The sequence below is a fragment of the Chrysemys picta genome, chromosome 24, assembly GCF_011386835.1.
Source record: "Chrysemys picta bellii isolate R12L10 chromosome 24, ASM1138683v2, whole genome shotgun sequence".
NCBI lineage: Eukaryota > Metazoa > Chordata > Testudines > Emydidae > Chrysemys > Chrysemys picta.
The window spans coordinates 11,628,591-11,647,856 of NC_088814.1; the positions used below are offsets into that span (position 1 = coordinate 11,628,591).

General features: G+C 48.9%; 1 protein-coding gene across 4 annotated transcripts in view; it reads left to right on the forward strand.

Annotated features, from left to right (window-relative positions):
* Nucleotides 1–19,266, forward strand: part of LOC101944360 (acid-sensing ion channel 2-like) — a 329,276-nt gene that overhangs the window by 207,026 nt on the left and 102,984 nt on the right. For all 4 annotated transcript variants that reach the window (XM_065577325.1, XM_065577324.1, XM_065577327.1 and 1 more), the window contains one exon: nucleotides 9,437–9,564. In XM_065577325.1, coding sequence (XP_065433397.1) covers nucleotides 9,437–9,564 — 128 coding nt within the window. The remainder of the gene's footprint in view (nucleotides 1–9,436; nucleotides 9,565–19,266) is intronic.

A 19,266-nucleotide genomic window follows, 5' to 3' on the forward strand; every position in this document is an offset into this window, starting at 1 on the left:
GATAACTGGCTCTGTGGATATGGGGAAAGCGGTGGATGTGACATATCTTGACTTTAGCAAAGCTTTTGATACGGTCTCCCACAGTATTCTTGCGAGCAAATTAAAGAAGTATGAGCTGGATGAATGGACTATAAGGTGGATAGAAAGCTGGCTAGATTGTCGGGCTCAATGGGTAGTGATCAATGGCTTGATGTCTAGTTGGCAACCGGTATCAAGTGCAGTGCCCCAGGGGTCGGTCCTGGGGCTGGTTTTGTTCAGCATCTTCATTAATGATCTGGATGATGGGATGGATTGCACCCTCAGCAAGTTTGCAGATGACACTAAGCTGGGAGGAGTGGTAGATATACTGGCGGGTAGGGATAGGATACAGAGAGACCTAGACAAATTAGAGGATTGGGCCAAAAGAAACCTGATGAGGTTCAACAAGGACAAATGCAGAGTCCTGCACTTAGGATGGAAGAATCCCATGCACTGCTACAGGCTGGGGACCTGTAGGCTGGTTGGCCGGGGCTCGTCCCCCTCCAGGGCGGCAGCGAGCCAGACCGCCTTGCTACTTTGGTCAGGGGTGTCGGGGAATGAGCTCGGCTGTGCGGTAAACAGTCAGTAGCTCAGGCCCTCAGGCGGGGGCTGAGCAAACAGTTCAACAGTAGCAAGCCCCAGCCCTAGATCAGTAAGCCCAGTTCCATCAGCCTCTCCTCCTAAGTCATGTGCCCCATGATTTTACTACATCCTCCCACCTCTTCCTATCCCTGTTCTGACCCTGCCTGCAGGCTCCCACCACAGCGGCTGCAGCCTGGTGAGTCTACCTCTGGAGGGGATCTAGTGAAAAAGCCTCCAGCCTGCCAGACCTATTAGCACAACATTGAAACTGTTTTCCATTACTTGCATCTGAAGAAGTGAGGTTCTTACCCACGAAAGCTTATGCTCCCAATACTTCTGTTAGTCTTAAAGGTGCCACAGGACCCTCTGTTGCTTTTTACAGATTCAGACTAACACGGCTACCCCTCTGATACTTAACATTGAAACTGTTAAAGAGCCATTCAAGTGATAATGAAGCCATTTAACAGGCATTTGCCAACCCCTAGGTATATACTGTCAGTTTCTGAATTTACTGACAAAAACAGTTGTGCATGACTGTCATATTTACTCCGAACATGTCTACAGGACCTTCGTTTAAAATTTGCTTTAAAATATTTCATGAGTGTGCGGATGAAGATTATAAAATCACATCTCTAAAAAAATCCTTGCATAGATTTTTAGATGCACGTCTTTAGACTTAAATGCTTGGATTTTCAGACATATAGTTTTTTAAATAAATCCTTCAAAAGACCCCCCTTATCTAAAATACACATGGGAGCCCGGACTGCCATGGGGCATAGGGGCACCAGTTTAATAATACTGCATAGGGCCCCATAAATCCTAAGGGCGGCCCTGTTTGTAGTTCCCCAGATTCTCTTTCTTCTCTTTTTAAAAGATGGGCACTATATTTGCCTTTTTCCAATTGTCCGGGACCTCCCCCGATCACCAAGAGTTTTCAAAGATAATGGCCAATGGCTCTGCAATCACATCCGCCAACTCCCTCAGCACCCTCGGATGCAGCACATCTGGCCCCATGGACTTGTGCATGTCCAGCTTTTCTAAATAGTCCTTAACCTGTTCTTTCACCACTGAGGGCTGCTCACCTCCTCCCCATGCTGTGCTGCCCAGTGCAGCAGGCTGGAAGCTGACCTTGTTTCTAAAGACCAAGGCAAAAAAAGCATTGAGTACTTCAGCTTTTTCCACATCATCTCTCACTAGGTTGCCTGCCTCATTCAGTAAGGGGCCCATACTTTCCCTGACCTTCTTCTTATTACTAACATACCAGTAGAAACCCTTCTTGTTACCCTTCACATCCCTTGCTAGCTTCAACTCCAATTGTGCTTTGGCCTTCCTGATTACACCCCTGCATGCCTGAGCAATATTTTTATACTTCTCTCTAGTTATCTGTCCATGTTTCCACTTCTTGTAAGCTTCCTTTTTGTATTTAAGCTCACCGAAGATTTCTCTGTTAAGCTAAGCTGATCGCCTGCCATATTTGCTATTCTTTCTGCACATCATAATGGTTTGTTCCTTCGCCCTAAATAAGGCTTCTTTAAAATACAGCCAACTGTCCTGGACTCCTTTCCCCCTCATATTAGCCTCTCAGGGGATCCTGCTCATCAGTTCCATGAGGGAGTCAAAGTCTGATTTTCTGAAGTCCAGGGTCCATATTCTGCTGCTCTCCTTTCTTCCTTGTGTCAGGATCCTGAACTCGAACTTTTCATGGTCACTGCTGCCCAGGTTGCCACCCACTTCTACTTCCCCTACCGATTCTTCCCTGTTTGTGAGCAACAGGTCAAGGGGAGCACGGCCCCTAGTTGGTTCCTCCAGCACTTGCACCAGGAAGTTGTCCTCAACACTCTCCAAAAACTTCCTGGATTGTCTGTGCACCGCTGTATTGCTCTCCCAGCAGATGTCACAGTGGTTGAAGTCCCCCTTGAGAACCAGGGTCTGTGATCTGGAAACTTTTGTTAGTTGTCTGAAGAAACACTCGTCTACATCATCCTCCTGGTCTGGTGGTCTATAGCAGACGCCCACCATGACCAGGGCCGGCTCTAGGCACCAGCAAACCAAGCACGTGCTTGGGGCGGCACATTTTCAGGGGCGGCATTCCGGCCATCTTTTTTTTCTTTTTTTTGCTTCGGGTGGCAAAAGCCTAAAGCCGGCCCTGGCAGCAGCAGCGCGTCATGCATGGGGGGCATCCTGGGGCTGCTGCGGTTTGCGCAATGGGGGAGCAGCTCCTGCACCTTGTGGCTGGGCTGTGCAGGCTCCGAGCGGGGGACACTCGGGCTGGGGGCCGCCCCACGGGGCACATGGAGCCACCTGCAGGTGCCGCAAGATGGCCGTCCCCCAGCGCCGCAGCCGGGGCTGGGCAAAGCGGCCCGAGTCACCCAGGGGCTGCGGCAGGGCGGCCAGAAGCAGCAGCAGCAGCGGGACCATAGAGGGTGGGGTGCTGCCGTGCGGGGCCCACATCCCGCTCTCCGGGGCTCCGCTCCCTCTGGGGCTACCGTGCCCCGGCTCCTCCACACCCTGCAGGGGAGATCCCCTGGCTCTGCCCTCCCGGGTCCCGGCTGGTCCTGGAGGCGGGAGCCATGGCTGGAGGGACCCGCTGCTTACCCCGACCCTGCCAGCACCGGACCGGCTGGAGGCGAAAGGGGAGCTGGCGGAGTCAGCACTGGTGTGGGGGACCCCAGGGCTGGGGCAGCAGGGGGTGTGGGTGGGGGAGTGCACTGGTGGGGGGGTGAGAGCCCAGGGCTGGGGTGTGAGGCAGCCAACAATTTTTTTGCTTGGGGCGGCAAAAAACCTAGAGCCGGCCCTGGCCACATCACCCTTGTTGCTTTTGTCTCTAATCTTAACCCATAGACTCTCCACAGACTTTTCTCCAGTTTCATACTGGATCTCTGAACAGTCATACTGCTCTCTTACATACAGTGCCACTCCCCCACCTTTTCTCCCCCGCCTGTCCTTCCTGAACAGTTTATCCCATCCATGACAGTGCTCCAGTCATGTGAGTTACCCCACCAAGTCTCTGTTATTCCAGTCACATGATAGTTCCTTGACGGTGCCAGGACTTCCAGTTCTCCCTGCTTGTTTCTCAGGCTTCTTGCGTTCGTGTACAGGCACCTAAGATGACTAGCCAATTGCCCTGCTTTCTCAGTATGAATCAGGAGGCCTCCCCTGTTGCACCCTCCTCCTTGTGATTCCTCCCGGTATCCCACTTCCCCACTTACCTCAGGGCTTAGGTCTCCATCCCCTGGTAAATCTTGGCAGTATAATTGGTGCCCACGTAGAGAAGTATTCTTCTCTTCCGTTCTCTTCTCCTCTCTTCTGAGGCCCAGATAAGGGTGGAGAAGGTGCTAAGGGCTGCGGGAAAGTGGCCTGGGGAAATAGACTGCAGGGTTGGAGGGGACGCAGCATGTGGCTGCCAGCTATAGGGTCTCTGGGCCGTGACCCGGAGTAGTGGGTGGGCCCGTGTTGGGACAGTGGATTGCCGGTCCCCCGGAAGGGGGGGGAGAACTGAGTGCGGCACAGCTGGAGGGCTGTGTCTGGAAGAGGACGCTGTGGTCCTGGGAGTGACACGGGTCCTGGAACATAAGTGAAGGCACGCTGGCGAACAAAGCTAATTCCCAGGGCAGCCAGCAGAAGGCACGACAGCGATGAGTCCACACCATCACATCGCCGCTCGGTGATGATTCACTTGGTGATGACCTGTTCTGTTCATTCCCTCTGAAGCACCTGGCATTGGCCACTGTCAGAGGACAGGATACTGGGCTACATGGACCTTTGGTCTGACTCAGTATGACCGCTCTTATATACAAATTAAAAAAGAAAACTTTTCAGGGGATTCATTATCACCAGTGCTGTTCATGGTAGCGATGCTGCCGCTAATACGGATGCTCTGTCGGATAATTTGTGCTTATTATCAGCGAAGACCAACAGCCAGTTAACCACTTGTAACACATGGATGATCTGAAACTGTATGGATGGTCACAAAAGGAGATGCAGAGACTGATGACATATGTAGAAAAGTTTGAAGATACAAAGTTTCAGGTTGGCTTGGCTCAATGCGGAGTGGCGTCTGTAAAGATGGGCAAGCAGGTACAATCAGACGACATACAAACTGATGAAGGTATTTGCCAAGATATCTCTCAGCTTGGTCCCTACAAATACCTTGGAATCAGGGAACTGTCTGAGTTATTACAGAAGGAAGTAAAAGAAAAAAGCGAGGAAAGGATATTACAGATGACTAAGATCTACTCTAAGGACAAAACTCAAAGAATTTTATCTTAGTCTTTAATATGTGGATGATACCTGTAATACTGTACACTGCTGGAGTGATCAAGTGGCATGAAGAAGAGAAGAAAAAAATGAATATCCAAACAAGAAAGCTCCTAGTGATTCATTATTATTATAGGCAAGCATCAATCCATTGGATCATGGTATATGCCCAAGAGGTCTAGCCAGATGCCTGATGAATCCGATTATGGCTGACAAGCCCAATTCGAGAACGACGTAGCTTGTTACAAATTTTACAGATGCATGTGTTGTCTGAGATGGAGTCCAAAATTACTGCACACGGATTCCATCCTCTGCATCGAAGTTGCTTTCTGTTGAGCTGCACCCAGTGCCAGATATTCCCTCCAGATTGGACGGATTCAGAGAGTAATGCATACCAATCAAGACGTGGACAGGGCATACATCCGACGAGGTGATGGAGGAAAAAGGTCTGCTATTGGTGGAGGAAGCAATTGAGAATGAAGAATATATTATCAAAATACGTGAAGAGTCGACCAGAATGAAAGATAATCTGGTTGCGATAACAAGAGATCGATGAGTGTGCATCCTAGGCCAAGAAAGCATCAAAGAAAGGAGAAACCAAATCAACAAAGGAAGACAAAAGATTTACACAGAAATCAGTGCACGTGCAGTGGTGGAGAGAGAGACAGCCTATTAGTGATCGGAGTTGAACAAACTCCTGGTTTGTAGAAGGCCTCTCGAGAGAGACCGAGAGCCTTACTGTGAATGGCCAAGAGCAGTCGGTCCTTAAGGCTTAATTAAGTTTGCAACAGAACTGCCCAACAGAACTGCTCCCCGAACTGCAGTGTTCCGAAAAGGAAAAACCAGTGGAGCATGTATTGAGCACCTGCAGGAGCCTGGCTGGGAGAGAATATAGGAACAGACACAATGAGGCTGCCAAGTGCCTGCATTGGAGCCTCAGTCCGGATTTAAACGAACCGGGCGATGTTACTACCACCAGATTAAAAGTGCACTAGAGAATGAAGATTTTATAGGATCTGGCAGTTGTCACAGACCTAACAGTTCAGGCCGGACATAGGTGCTGTAGGAAAAACAGGCAAACCAGACCATGTTAATTGATATTGCCATCCCAGCAGACAGAAATGCAAACAAGGAGGTGATGACATATGAAGAATTCTGCCATGAAGTGGACCAATTATGGAAAACTAGAAAAAGACAATCCAGTGATTATTGGAGCACCTTGTGAGACCCTCTAAGCAGCTTAGGAACACATTAGGAGTGTGAGACGTCATGATCAGCCACCTCCAACAGACAGCGCTCCTGGGCACCCTGAGAATTTTAAAGAAAGTCAAAGGAAAACAAGTGCATTTGAGCACTTAATATGCAGGAATTCTGCAGAGGGTTTAACAAAACTCCTGGCTACCCAAACCTATGGGTTCATAGTCAGGATTTATTGGTGACCCATGGTGATACATTTTAGGCAGCAGCTTTTCCTTTTTTATACTTAAAGTTCTTGTTTGTTAATTTTTTTTTTTAAAGATGTAATACTCTGGTAATAGTAATTATCAGGGGGTCAGAACTTAGAGAACATCCAGCATCAGAGATCAGGAGATTCATTATGTGCAGGACCCAAGTGCGAAAAATGCTTCTTTGCAACGTCCTCCCAACAAACATGACCCTCAGGAGAGGAGGAAAGGGGACTGGGAAGAGAGAAATTCAGCTTCTGCTCTCATTTACATTGGGTGTTAAATTTACATGGAGCTACTCCAGATTTACACTAGTAAAGATATTCCGGTTTAAACAAAGTATAATTAAAAATAATAGTGTTCTTCCTTCATTTTATTAATGACTAAGGGATGGAAGCCAAAAGTAGGTAGAGCGAGGGGGTGAGCAGCATCTTGCATGGATAATTTCTTGTGTTCCTTAGATATGTAGCTAGTTCTTCTTGGAGTGCTTGTCCATATATATATATAATCGAGCACATGTGTGCTCAGTGCACTCGAGACAGAGGTTTTTGGTCAGCAATATCTGTTGGGACAGTGCCTTTGCCCTTATAGTCCTCATGCCTCCCTCCAAGAGCATGAAACGGGGGCTTGCCCCAACCTCTCTTCAGATAAGTAGATGGCTCCCAGAGACTCTGCTGTTTGGTGCCTTATGCGCAGACTGTTATGCGGGTGCATCTTGTTGCTTAGCCATGCTAAGCCTGGTTGGCAATTTTACCTTTCCTTCCACATCTCCCTCTATTCCCTTATTACGTCTGTTGCACTTAGCTGAGCTGCCTCCAATTTGTCCGTGCCTAGAACTGTGTTCCGGGCGCAGCACCACCAGTGCTGAATAGAGGACCACAATGTGCCCAAAAGTGCATCTCCACGCCACATTGCACTTGTATCTAATTCACTGTCCGCTCATGATGCCCCCTACCTCCCCAAATGGCTTTCGGCCATTGCTACTTTCCAAACTGCGCCTTCTCACTCGCTAGCCAACATATTAACTTAAGTAGAGTGCACAGGAGGAGAAAGTCCAAAGTGAAGGCAGGGGCAGACTTCTGACCAAAGGAAGGGGAGAAGGGGGGCAGGATTATAATTTGAGAATTCCTGCCTCATGTGGGTTTACATATCAACTTTCATGTTCCACTTAATGTGTCTTTCCAGAGTGAATTGTGAAGAGAGGGATGGGGTGGGGGTTCTGAACATCTCATGGTAACCATAGGGGGAGGACGGGCCTCTTCAGAATGCTCACATCACCATGACCTAGAAGCTGTCAGCCAAGTATGTGGGTTTATTGTGAATCTAGTGGAAAGGAACTTTCTGACATCACAAGCTTCAAATCCCCCATGACTGCTAAGCGTTGAAGTCCGATGGTTGACACGTGCAAAATCCCCAATTGATAAGCACTGAAACCTTGGTTATTTGAGCCCCGGCGAGCTGAAATTCTTGGTTAGCTTGAAGGTCAGCTGTAATTCTACCAAGCTCCTGGGCTCTGTTTGCTGCTCTCCTGCAGCTCTGTTGAGCGGACTGTGCCTTGGGGAAGCCAGCCAGTGCTCTCGGAAAGTTATCTTCATTATAGGGGAATTTGTGAACACAGACTTCAGAGCATATTGGACTAGTTGTTCCCAGTTTCCCAAATGCCCAGTTAGTGTAAATCAATGGAATTTAGCTCCTAACTGCGGGTTTGTCTACACAGGGAGTTATTCCGGAATACAAGTGTTATTTCAAATTAGTTTAATCCACTTCCAAAGTGGATTAAGCTAATTCAGAATAAGGCACTGTTGTTCTGAAATAGTCTCCACGTGTGGAGTTAATCAAGAATAGTTAATTTGCCTTAAATTCACACCCTACTTTATTCTGGATTAATTTTCATGGGTAGACAAACCCTAACCTTTGCACTCTTATGTCACTGAGACACCTTTGAAAATTCACATGATGGACACACAAGGCGGAAGAATCAAAGTTGTCCAGACAGCTGTGTAAACCTGGCATTTCCTACATTTTCAAGTGCTTGATCTTGCAGCCCAAGGCTTTTTCCACACTTGTGGTGGCCCCTGGGATACATGTAGCTATACATGGCAGTGAAATGCTCTGGCAGGAGGAAGGCAACCGGGAAAAGCTCTGGCAGTGGGGTGCTGCTGGAGCCTTTCTTCTCTGCCTTCCTCCAGTCAGAGTCTTCCCCTACTGCTGGAGCAGTGGGGAGGCTGTGGGACACGACACTGCTGGAAATAGCCGTGCAGATGGGGGAGGCACTGTTTGGGCATGTTGAGAGCCATGTAGGGTATATACTCTAGGGTCCAGGCGTGTCTATACTCTACCCTCCAAAGCAATGCCTCACTGTCTACACTGCTATTTGTATTGTGCTAGCTGGGCTGGGCTCTACCCTGCCATAAGTGAAGACGTGCCATAAGTAATGTTCTTTTAACATATGTGGGTTCTTTGGGCGGGGGAAGTTTACGTAATGCGGGAAATATATTTCAAACCAGATTTCTGCCTGGTAAAAAATAGATGTGGTCCCTTAGGTACCTCAGAAAGAGACAGAGGTTGTCTGGTCAGTGGCCTGGCCTCTCCAGGAGACAGGGCAGCTTACCTGCAAAGGGCCCCCCTCCCATCCCTAGAACTCCTCTGGCACATTTAGGAGTTGTGGAACCTGCCATAACGCAGCTGCTACCCGAGGGGGAAGAAGCCCACAGAATGGGCCGCTCTGTGCTCCGGGTCTGGAGAGGCTATTGATGTTTCAATGGCCAGCAGCAGCGTCTGCAGATGTGAGCCTGATTAACCCCCCGAAATGACAAATCCGGAGTCTGCTTGGTTCACCACAAAGGATGGTCCTGATTCTCTCCCACGTTGCCCATCAAAGAGCCCTGCAGTGAAACGCCACTGAGCGGACAAGTAGCACACGGCAATTTCTCCCCTTCTCTCTGAACAGCACATTTGCCAGCATAATAAATTCATCCCGACCCTTTTTGGTTGTAACGATGTAATAACGATTCCAAATATGATCCGACGCACGAGCTCCCTTTTAAATCTGCATGCGACCCTCAGAGCCACGGCGGCCAGTTAGCGAACATGTTCTTCCTCTGGTGACTTAGCATTCCTGCTTCTCTTTTTAGAGGAAACTACGTTTGAAGCTGGAGTCAAAGTTCAGATCCACAGCCAGTCGGAGCCGCCCTTCGTCCAAGAACTTGGCTTCGGAGTGGCCCCTGGATTTCAGACCTTTGTCGCCACACAGGAGCAACGGGTGAGTCTGTAGTTTGACGTGTGGAGTGGGGGCTATCAAACAGTTTCCTGTGGTGGGTCACTTCTAAGGGGAGAGATGGAGAGACCCTTTCCTGAAGCAACTCCCCTAATCCTGTTTTCCCTGCACTTCCAGGAGGGGTACAACTAACCCTAATGAGGCTGCTACTCTGAATAGGCAACTAAGTAGCCCAAGGTCTGTGGTCACCACTCTGTCAGGAGGCAAATGTCATACAAACTTGGGTGTGGCTGCTTGGTCATGTCTCCCACTCTGTGCTGCTCATTCTCCCTGCCTGGTGCTGCCCCCGCTGCTCCCAATTCTCCAGGGAAATTTGTGATGTGTGTTTCTCCCAGTTTTTCATTTCAGCAGCAAATCGGATCACTGTTGAATTTACCTAAAACACCCCTGACAACAAAGAAATGCATGGAGCAAGCACAGATGGGGAGGGGGGGACTTGGTGGGAGGTATTTGTTTTCATTGGGGGTGGGGAGGAAGAGAAAGGTGCTGATCAGAAAAACCTCTGCCAACCCTGAAAGTGTCCAGTCTGGGCTCTGAGTAGACGTTGCCATTTCTGTTTGAAAACTGAGAGGTCCTTTATCTGTGGGACAAAACCAGCATGATGGACAGTGCTCGCTTGCAACCCGCAGCTTGAGAACCACTGAATTACAGGTTTAAACCCTATCCCTTGAATACAAGCTTGCTGGCATTCTACCACGCTACGGGATCTCAGACTACAAAAAGGAAATTTCAGCACTGGATTAGGAGAATTAGCAGAATTAGGAGTGAAGCCCGGTGCATGAATGTTGGCTTGTTTGTTGGCTTGGATGTTCCCTGTAAAATGTAAAGTTTCAATGGGGCAAAGGGGCTGCCCCTAGCGCTGGGCAGACATAGGTTTGCTTCTGTCTGACGCGTGCCCACACCTTTGAAGTCAGCAGAACCAACCTGAAAATTGCATAGAAACAAATTTACTTCCAGAATGTTGGCATTCCTGCCTCCTGATCAGAACCGGGACGTGTTTGAAAATCAAGACTAGCATTAGCCAAAGCCTTTCCCCATCTCCAGCGATAACTAGCTTATTTTATCCAAACTGGTTTGTCCATCTGTAACTGTCACTGGGATGATCTTATTAATGATGTCCATGTGAGACACACGGGTCCGATGGCCATTTACAGGAAGGCTGCTGTACACAGACCTAGCAGTGTAAAAGGGTGTTAACGTGAGTATAAATATACTGTATACCCACTCTAAAGCTTGCAGGGCAATGAGGCCTTAGTGTAGAAAAGAACCGGGCCCATTGGAGTTCCATACTGGTACTTACGGTAACGACCAATGGCTAAAAATCTGTACACAGAAATTCTCATTTGCCCTGTCATCACCTGACCCTCGGAAGCTGTGTTTTGTGCTGTCTGGGAGGATTATGCAAGACTGAAGACAGGGTGTGGAATCTGCCCTGCTGGTCTTACAAACACACAGCTCCCCCTTGTGACTGGGGAAGAGAACGTGCCAGACGGCTGGAGGGCTCTGCTTCCATTCCATGTGGCCAGCCGAGCCCAGAGGGTGAAATCCGGTCACATTCCAGAGCAAAAGAGACCAGTGGGGAGTAATCGCCCAGAGGAAGTTCCCCGTGTGCATCCGAGATCTTTGCATGTATCCCCTGCCAGCTGTTCGCACACTACACTGGAAGCGTGGGTGAACACTGGCCAAAGGCTAGAAGTTAGGCCTTGCTAGCGAGGTTGATTTGCTGCAGTTAAATCAGTCTGTGATCTTCCATGTGACTCATTGGAATAACGAATCCCTGACAGCACCCCCGCCCTCCAATCTTGATGTGTGACAGTCGGAGAGGCTTTTATTCATTGCCTGTCATTCGAAACAAGCGTGTGCGAAATTCTAATCTGGCAGGATTGTGGGAGGGGAGAGGGTGGGTAACACCCAGATTATTTCTGGAGTGGATGAACTGGAGGCTGACGGTAGCTTGTCAGAGGGGCTCATTACTCCTGGGGAGGGCGGTACGAAACCCAAACAGTCAGAACAATAGCATTTAGTTCCACTCGAAAGGAAACATTTTCTTTTCAAGGGTTGTTTTTTTTTTTTTAACCTTTAAAAGAAAAATTGATCTAAAATTTGAAAGGAGACAATCGAAAAATGTGGGCCAGAGAGAGGTAGAATGACTTTGAGGTGCCATTTGGGCACCTGCCGGGAGGTGGCAGACCCAAAGTCCGGTCCCACTGCTACACTGACTCAGTATTTATGCCCAACGGAACAGCTTTGACAGGAGAGATTGCGAGCCTGCCCCAGATGACCCTCTAACCTAGGGGTTAGGGCAAGTTCAAATTCCTTCTTCGCAGCAAGCCCGAGGGGGGAACCTGGGTCTCCCACGCCTGGGGGGAGCGCGCTAACCACTGGGAGAAACGTTAGCAGAGGGGCATTTCCTCCGTTTGTCTTGGAGAATGACTGACGTGGCGTAGGCACCCGCCTCCTGGCTGTGAATCCCAAGTCGAGGGAGATGCCTCCCTCTGGCCCAGAGTTAGGGCCCTACTTCCCTATGGGGGGCGGGACTTCGGCTGCTTTCTTGACCTTTCCTGTTGGCTAGTTTAGGTGGCTTCCCGCTCAGCTTGCTGGCTTGTAGGTGCCCAGGAATGGGAGTCACAGGAGTTCGGCGCTGCTGTGCTCAGCGTGGTAATGTCCAAGTCGCCCCCTTCCCATACAGAGTGGCGGAAGGGTCTGAAAGTAGCCCTCCTGGCTTGGAAAGAACGGCCTAGGCCTTTGCCTTATTTGATAGCGCCAGAGACAAGTCAGGCTGGATGGGACCTCACCAGGAGAGCAAGTCCAGGCCCCCTGCGCTGAGGCAGGACCAATAAATCTAGATCATCCCTGAGTGGGGTTTGCTCAGCCTGTTCTTCAAAACCTTCAGGGATGGGAATTCCCCAACCTCCCGTGGGAGCCCGTTCCAGAGCTTCACTGCCCTGCGAGTTAGAATACTCCTTGTCCTACCTTCAGTGGAGATAGAAAACAATTGATCCCCGTCCTCTTCATAACAGCCCTGGGGTGCTGAAAGCCATTGAACCAAACTGGAAACCCTATATATGATGGAAACCACTTCAAGCCAAGGGGGGCTGCCACCCCTCCCCGCCCCAGCACGCTTAGTTCCAACACCCCTGTAACAGCCCTTCATATATTTGAAGACTTATCAGGTTCCCACCCACCCCAGTCTTCTTTTCTTTAGGAAAAAAAACAGTGAGGTGGCAAAGTTTGCAGAGGATACTAAACTGCTCAAGATAGTTAAGACCAAAGCAGACTGTGAAGAACTTCAAAAAGATCTCACAAAACTAAGTGATTGGGCAACAAAATGGCAAATGAAATTTAATGTGGATAAATGTAAAGTAATGCACATTGGAAAAAATAACCCCAACTATACATACAATATGATGGGGGCTAATTTAGCTACAACTAATCAGGAAAGAGATCTTGGAGTCATTGTGGATAGTTCTCTGAAGACGTCCACGCAGTGTGCAGCGGCAGTCAAAAAAGAAAACAGGATGTTCGTAATCAGTAAAAAAGGGATAGAGAATAAGACGGAGAATATCTTATTGCCCTTATATAAATCCATGGTACTCCCACATCTTGAATACTGCGTACAGATGTGGTCTCCTCATCTCAAAAAAGATATACTGGCATTAGAAAGGTTCAGAGAAGTGCAACTAAAATGATTAGGGGTTTGGAATGGGTCGCATATGAGGAGAGATTAAAGAGGCTAGGACTTTTCAGCTTGGAAAAGAGGAGACTAAAGGGGATATGATAGAGGTATATAAAATCATGAGTGATGTGGAGAAAGTGAATAAGGAAAAGTTATTTACTTGTTCCCATAATATAAGAACTAGGGGCCACCAAATGAAATTAATGGGCAGCAGGTTTAAAACAAATAAAAGCAAGTTCTTCTTCACAAAGCGCACAGTCAACCTGTGGAACTCCTTGCCTGAGGAGGTGGTGAAGGCTAGGACTATAACAGGGTTTAAAAGAGAACTGGATAAATTAATGGAGGTTAAGTCCACTAATGGCTATTAGCCAGGATGGGTAGGGAATGGTGTCACTAGCCTCTGTTTGTCTGAGGGTGGCAATGGATGGCAGGAGAGAGATCACTTGATCATTACCTGTTAGGTTCACTCCCTCTGGGGCACCTGGCATTGGCCACTGTCGGCAGATAGGATACTGGGCTGGATGGACCTTTGGTCTGACCCAGCAGGGCCATTCTTATGTTTTTATGAGACTAAACATGCCCTCTTGTTTTAATGTTTTAAATCCTTGTCAGCCTAGTCCTGGTATCTGTGAGTCACCAACCCATATGTGGGTTGCCAGGTGATCTGGTGATTGATTGCTAGGCTAGAACGGGTGATCATTATAAGCAGGGGACTATCGAATAGGAGTAGGGAGGTGGTATTATCTGTGTATATGGCATTGGTGTGCCTGTGACTGCGAGACTGTGCCCAGTTCTGGGGGCTGCACTTCCGAAGGATGTAGAGAAATTGGAGAGGGTTTAGAGAATGGCTGCGAATATGATTCGAGGTCTGGGAAACCTTCCTCACGGTGAGAGTTAAGGTCTGTCTACACTGCACGTTAAGTCCAGGCTCAGACTTAGATTTCAACCTAAGCCCCTCTTCCATCCACACACAAATCAGTCTGACTCTGGTCAGCAAGCACGCAGGACTGGAGTCCTAGGATCATGGTAGTGGAATGGGTCATAGCCAAGTCCCGCTGTGACTGGGGTCCACATCCTGTCATTTTGCAGCGTGGACCAAGTCAAGGTGCAGACTGGAGTCAGAAGGTCTGTGTAGCGCCGCATGGACATGCTAGCCAGGTTCTGAGACCTGGGTCCAGCAATTGTAAACCAAGTTTACAATGCAATGTGGATGCTCAAACATGGCCAAGGAACTAGACCTTTTTAGGTTCAGAGGCAAGTTGCTCACTTTCGGTTAATCCCTAACAGATGATTTCTGATAGGTGACAGCTCTCCAGTCCAGCAGATAAAGGCCAAACGAGATCCAGTCGCTGGAAGCTGAAGCTAGACCACTTCAAAACAGGAACAAGGCACCATTTTTTAACACAGCTTATCTCAGGGTGTGATAGATTCTCCACATGAATTCTTGAACTCGAGACTGGATGTCTCTATCTCGGCTGGACGCTGTGGTGCAACCTCAGGGTATTGGACTAGATGCAGGATAAGAGTCCCTGGCCAGGTGATTGATTGCACTGGCCGTAAATTCTCTGAGCTCACTGCCTCCCTGATGTCCACCTCAGACATTCTCTCCCCAAGGTTTATTTTTATTCCAAGGGTATTTGGTGACTACCGCTGTTTTCAATATGGATTACCTCATAATGACCCCTGGCCTTGACTGTTTTCTGTTTGGATTTCATAAGGGTTGATCATTCGCTGTATTGTTTCTATTACATTTGCCAGAGCCCACAGAGGGGATTTCATCCCTGCCTTACCTTGTCTGGGTGCAGGCCAGCTGGTGCCTCTGTTTCTCCTCACACAGGTTGGCTCTCTTGACCTGCCCAGGAAGGCCGTACCGCCATGCCCCAAGTCTCTTTCTGGGCACCACTTTATCCTTAAAACTTAGTCAAAACATCAGACCCAAAACAGTTCCTCTAGGTAGGCCCTGGGTTACAGCCGCTGTTGGCTTTCCCCCCGGCTTGTCTCCATCCTGAAAGGAAGATTTGCCCTCTGCTTCAGGGCCCACTGCAGGGCAGCTCCTTCCCGCAGAACTTTCTCAGCCCTTCCTAGAAAACACTTGATGCCTTCTCAGCTGGGCCTGATAAATGAACAGGGCTGGCTGGCTCCCGGCCCTCAAAGGGGCAGGTGACCCTGTGGCCGTCCCTCGAGAGTATTGTTGTTTGGTGATATTGTGTAACTGGCTGGTGAGGGTGTGTTACAGGTCCCCTCCGCAGCTGCTCCCCAGAGGAGATGAGTTGGTACAACCAGCAGCAATGGCAGCCTGGCTCTCAAACTAGCTAGATCTACGTTGGCCCAAGAGGGTGGCTATCACAATTGCTCACTTACGATAATCCCCACATGAGCTGGCCACTTTCCAGACACTCAAGAAGGGACATTCCCTGCCCTTAGGGGCTCAGGGTCGAAGGACAAAGGGAGAAATCAGCTTGTCTCCTTGCAGGCGGCATGACAATATTTCAATTATTTATTATCGCCAATGGTGGGAGGCCAGCAGCTCATAACACATCACTTCCCTCACGTCCCAGCAGCGATACGCTATCCCTGGACTGATCAATGAGATGTGACATTGCTGTTAGATCTGGATACTTGTTAGGAGCTTGCAAGTCAGCCAGTGGCATAAAGCTCTTTTCTGGAGCTTCTATTCTTTGCCTTCCTCATTGACCTTCTCAGGTTCTTCCTCCCCTTGCAGTGCAATGGGACTCAAAAACCCACCCCCAGTTCCAGGAGGCGTTGGGTTTCTTTGGTCATCCATGGCGTTAGAGCCACAGCTGTTCCACTTCAGCTCCGATTAACTCAAGGAAACTTACCACCCGATTTTCCACTTACCAGTGGAAATTTACCACCAAACGTATCTGTAAGTCAAGGACCATGTGGACCCTGGAACCCAAAGAACCACCGCAGGTTTGATACGCACCGGTTGTTAGTTCAGTATAAGTCTGCACATGGACGTTCGTATTCTGAAATCTAGTGAGCTAACCGAAGTCAGTGCATGGACATGCAGTGAAGTAATTAAAGGTGTGAACTGCAGCCCATTTAGTTCTTGCAGTGCCAGTTTTCGGGTAGGCAAGTGCCAAGGAAGGGCAGTAGATCCTTCTGCTTGATCAAGTCATGGATTTTTGCCTGTCTGTATCTGGTGTGAAAGTCCAGCGGGCTCCAGAAAATGAGCTGCTTTTATTCTTCATCTACCAAGAACTCATTTCTAGTTGAACACATCAAACACTCTTTGGGGGGCGTATGCAACAGCTGGTCAGGTCTCGAACAGCTGCTCTCTAATCGACACATGGTTTGCTTGCCAAACCTTCTCCGTTCCCATGTCTATGGCTCAGACTCCTTAGGCCCGTCCAACCCTCCAGGGAGAAGCTGTTGCAAGCCGGCAGTTCTGTCAAGGCGTATATTGACCATACACCTGAATGCCCAGAGCCTCTGGGATTGCACCATTTTAGGGGGACCCTCAATCCTGCCCCCTCCTGCACGCTGGGGCAACGGCAGCAGGAGTGGGACCAACTTGCTTTCCTTCCCCTCCTTTCATCCACCTTGCCAAGATGCAGCTACGGTATATCAAAATAAACGCCGCGGCTGGGGCTTGCTGGGTGGAGAATGTTCCCCTTCCATACAGCACGGAGTGAACCCGCTGCTCCGTGCCTGAGAACACAGTGGTCATTCGCGTTGGGAGTTAGATCGCCGCAGCACAGGACTGGAGAGGCTGTTGATTCAAGGTGCGATACTCACTGCCGAACAGGCGGCTGCTAATTCATTAGGGCTTGTCTGCACTTCAAATGCTGCAGTGGTGCAGATCCTGCCACCCCCCCCGGAAAGGTGGGAGCTAGGTTGATGGGGAATTTTCTACTGACCTAGCGCTGTCTACACTGGGGGTTAGGTCGATTTAATGGCGTCGTTACACTGACCTAATTTCCTATTGTAGACCAGGCCTTAGGCGTCTATTCCTCCAGCAATTTCTTTTTGCTACAGAACGCACATGTCAGATGCTACAGCTTCCATGGGGCAGGGGAACAGGCAGTGGAAACAGGGTGTGTGTGTGTGTGTGTACACACACACAGCAATGGGGGGAGTATGTTCATTTATTGCCATGTGCAGAGGCTTGGGCTAAAGTGAAACTGTCAGGAATTGAAAACCGCCCTCAACTGAATTAATACTAACGCTTTGGGCCAGTAAAACTGGAGTGATTTAAAAAAAAAACTCGTCTTGATCCGATTTGACCATTTATGCTGTCTGTCTTAGTTCTAGGCCCCCATTAGCAGAGCATCGCAGGCCAGTGTCCTAACCACTGGGCCAGCCTCCTTCTCGTTTTCTGTGATTTGCTTTGTCCATTTCCCAAGCCAGAAATCAAGTCGTAACAGCGATGTTTTCCAAAAGGGGTTTCCAACGGAAAGGTGCAGTCAAATTGACCAGATGCTCACTGCAATGCTCTGCTGGTGCATACCAGTCCCAGAGAGACCTACAGTGCAGAAAGGAAACGGACCAGTTGTTTTCATTGCCCCCCCTGAGTGTGAAATGCACAGAACAACTCAGCAGAACAAGAGGGGAAGGACTGCCCAGTGGTTAGAGTGTTCAAGACTGAGGTGCTCAGATGTTTTGGTAATGTGGGTTTAGAGCTACGATGGACTGGCCTAAATAGCGACATCAGGTGAACGAGATTTTGTTTTTTGTATTATTCCAGTTTTACTGATCCAAAGAGCTGGTGTTAATACAGATGAGGGCGGTTTTCAATTCCCGACAGTGTCACGTTAACACAAGCCTCTGCACGTGCCAATAAATGAACACTCCCCTCCCGCCCCCCGCACCTCTTTCTACTGCCTGCCCCTTCCCCCCTGGAAGCTGTTGCATCTGATGTGTACCTTCGGTAGCAAAGAGTGCATGATAAAGACATTGCTGGACGAATAGAAGCCTAACTGATTCGCAGCAGAGTCTTCGGCAGTGATTATTGTGCCTCGGATCAATGGTAGCTCCAGTCTAGCGTTTGTATTTGTGCATCTAACTCGTTACCATTGAAAAGGAGATTAATGCATGTTTTGGTCAACGTTAGCAGAGTCTCTGAAATGCCAGCTCAGAGTCTGGGGGCAGCGGGGTCGTACCGAGGCGCACACCTCACGTCGTTAAAAGTTGCAATCTGCTCTTCTGAATGGCCCTGCCGTCATTTCTCTCTAATGAGCTGCATATCACAAATCACTTACCGAACTTGAATGAGAGTGAGCCCCACAAGCAGGCTGGAGATGTTGGGAAGCATCATAGAAATGTGGGGCTGGAAGGGACCTCAAGAGATCATCGGGTCCAGCCCCCTGCACCGAAGCAGAACCTAGTAAACCTAGACCATCCCTGACAGGTGTTTGTCCAGCCTGTTCTTAAAAACCTCCAATGACAGGGTTTCCACAGCCTCCCTGAGTATCCTGTTACAGTGCGTCTCTATCCTTTAGTTAAGAAGTTTTTCCAGTAGCTAACCTAAATCTCCCTTGCTTCAGGTTAAGCCCTTCTTGTCCTATCCTCATGGCACATGAAGATCAATTGATCCCCAGTCTATTTAGAACAGCCCTTAACATATTGGAAGGCTGTTATCAGGTCCTCCCTCAGTTGTCTCTTCTCTAGACTAAACATGGCCAGTTATTTCAACCTTTCCTGTTCTAAACTTCTGATCAGTTTTGTTGCTCTCCTCTGGACTCTTTGATTTGTCGGAATCTTTCCTAACATGGGATGCCCCAAAAATCAGGATAGGGGACAGAGCACCCCCATTTTGGAGGCGACCGTTACAGCTCTCAACATGACATGGTGCCGGGGAGCAGCATCATTATGTCAATTTTATAGATTGGAGAAACTGAGGCACAGAGCGGGAAGATGATTTACCCAAGATAACAAAATAAGTCAGGGCCAGAGCAAGGGTCTCCTGATTCCCAGTCCATTACTCCATCTTTATTTGAGATCGAGCACACCACTGATCATTTACTGGCCCGATAATTTACTCCTCT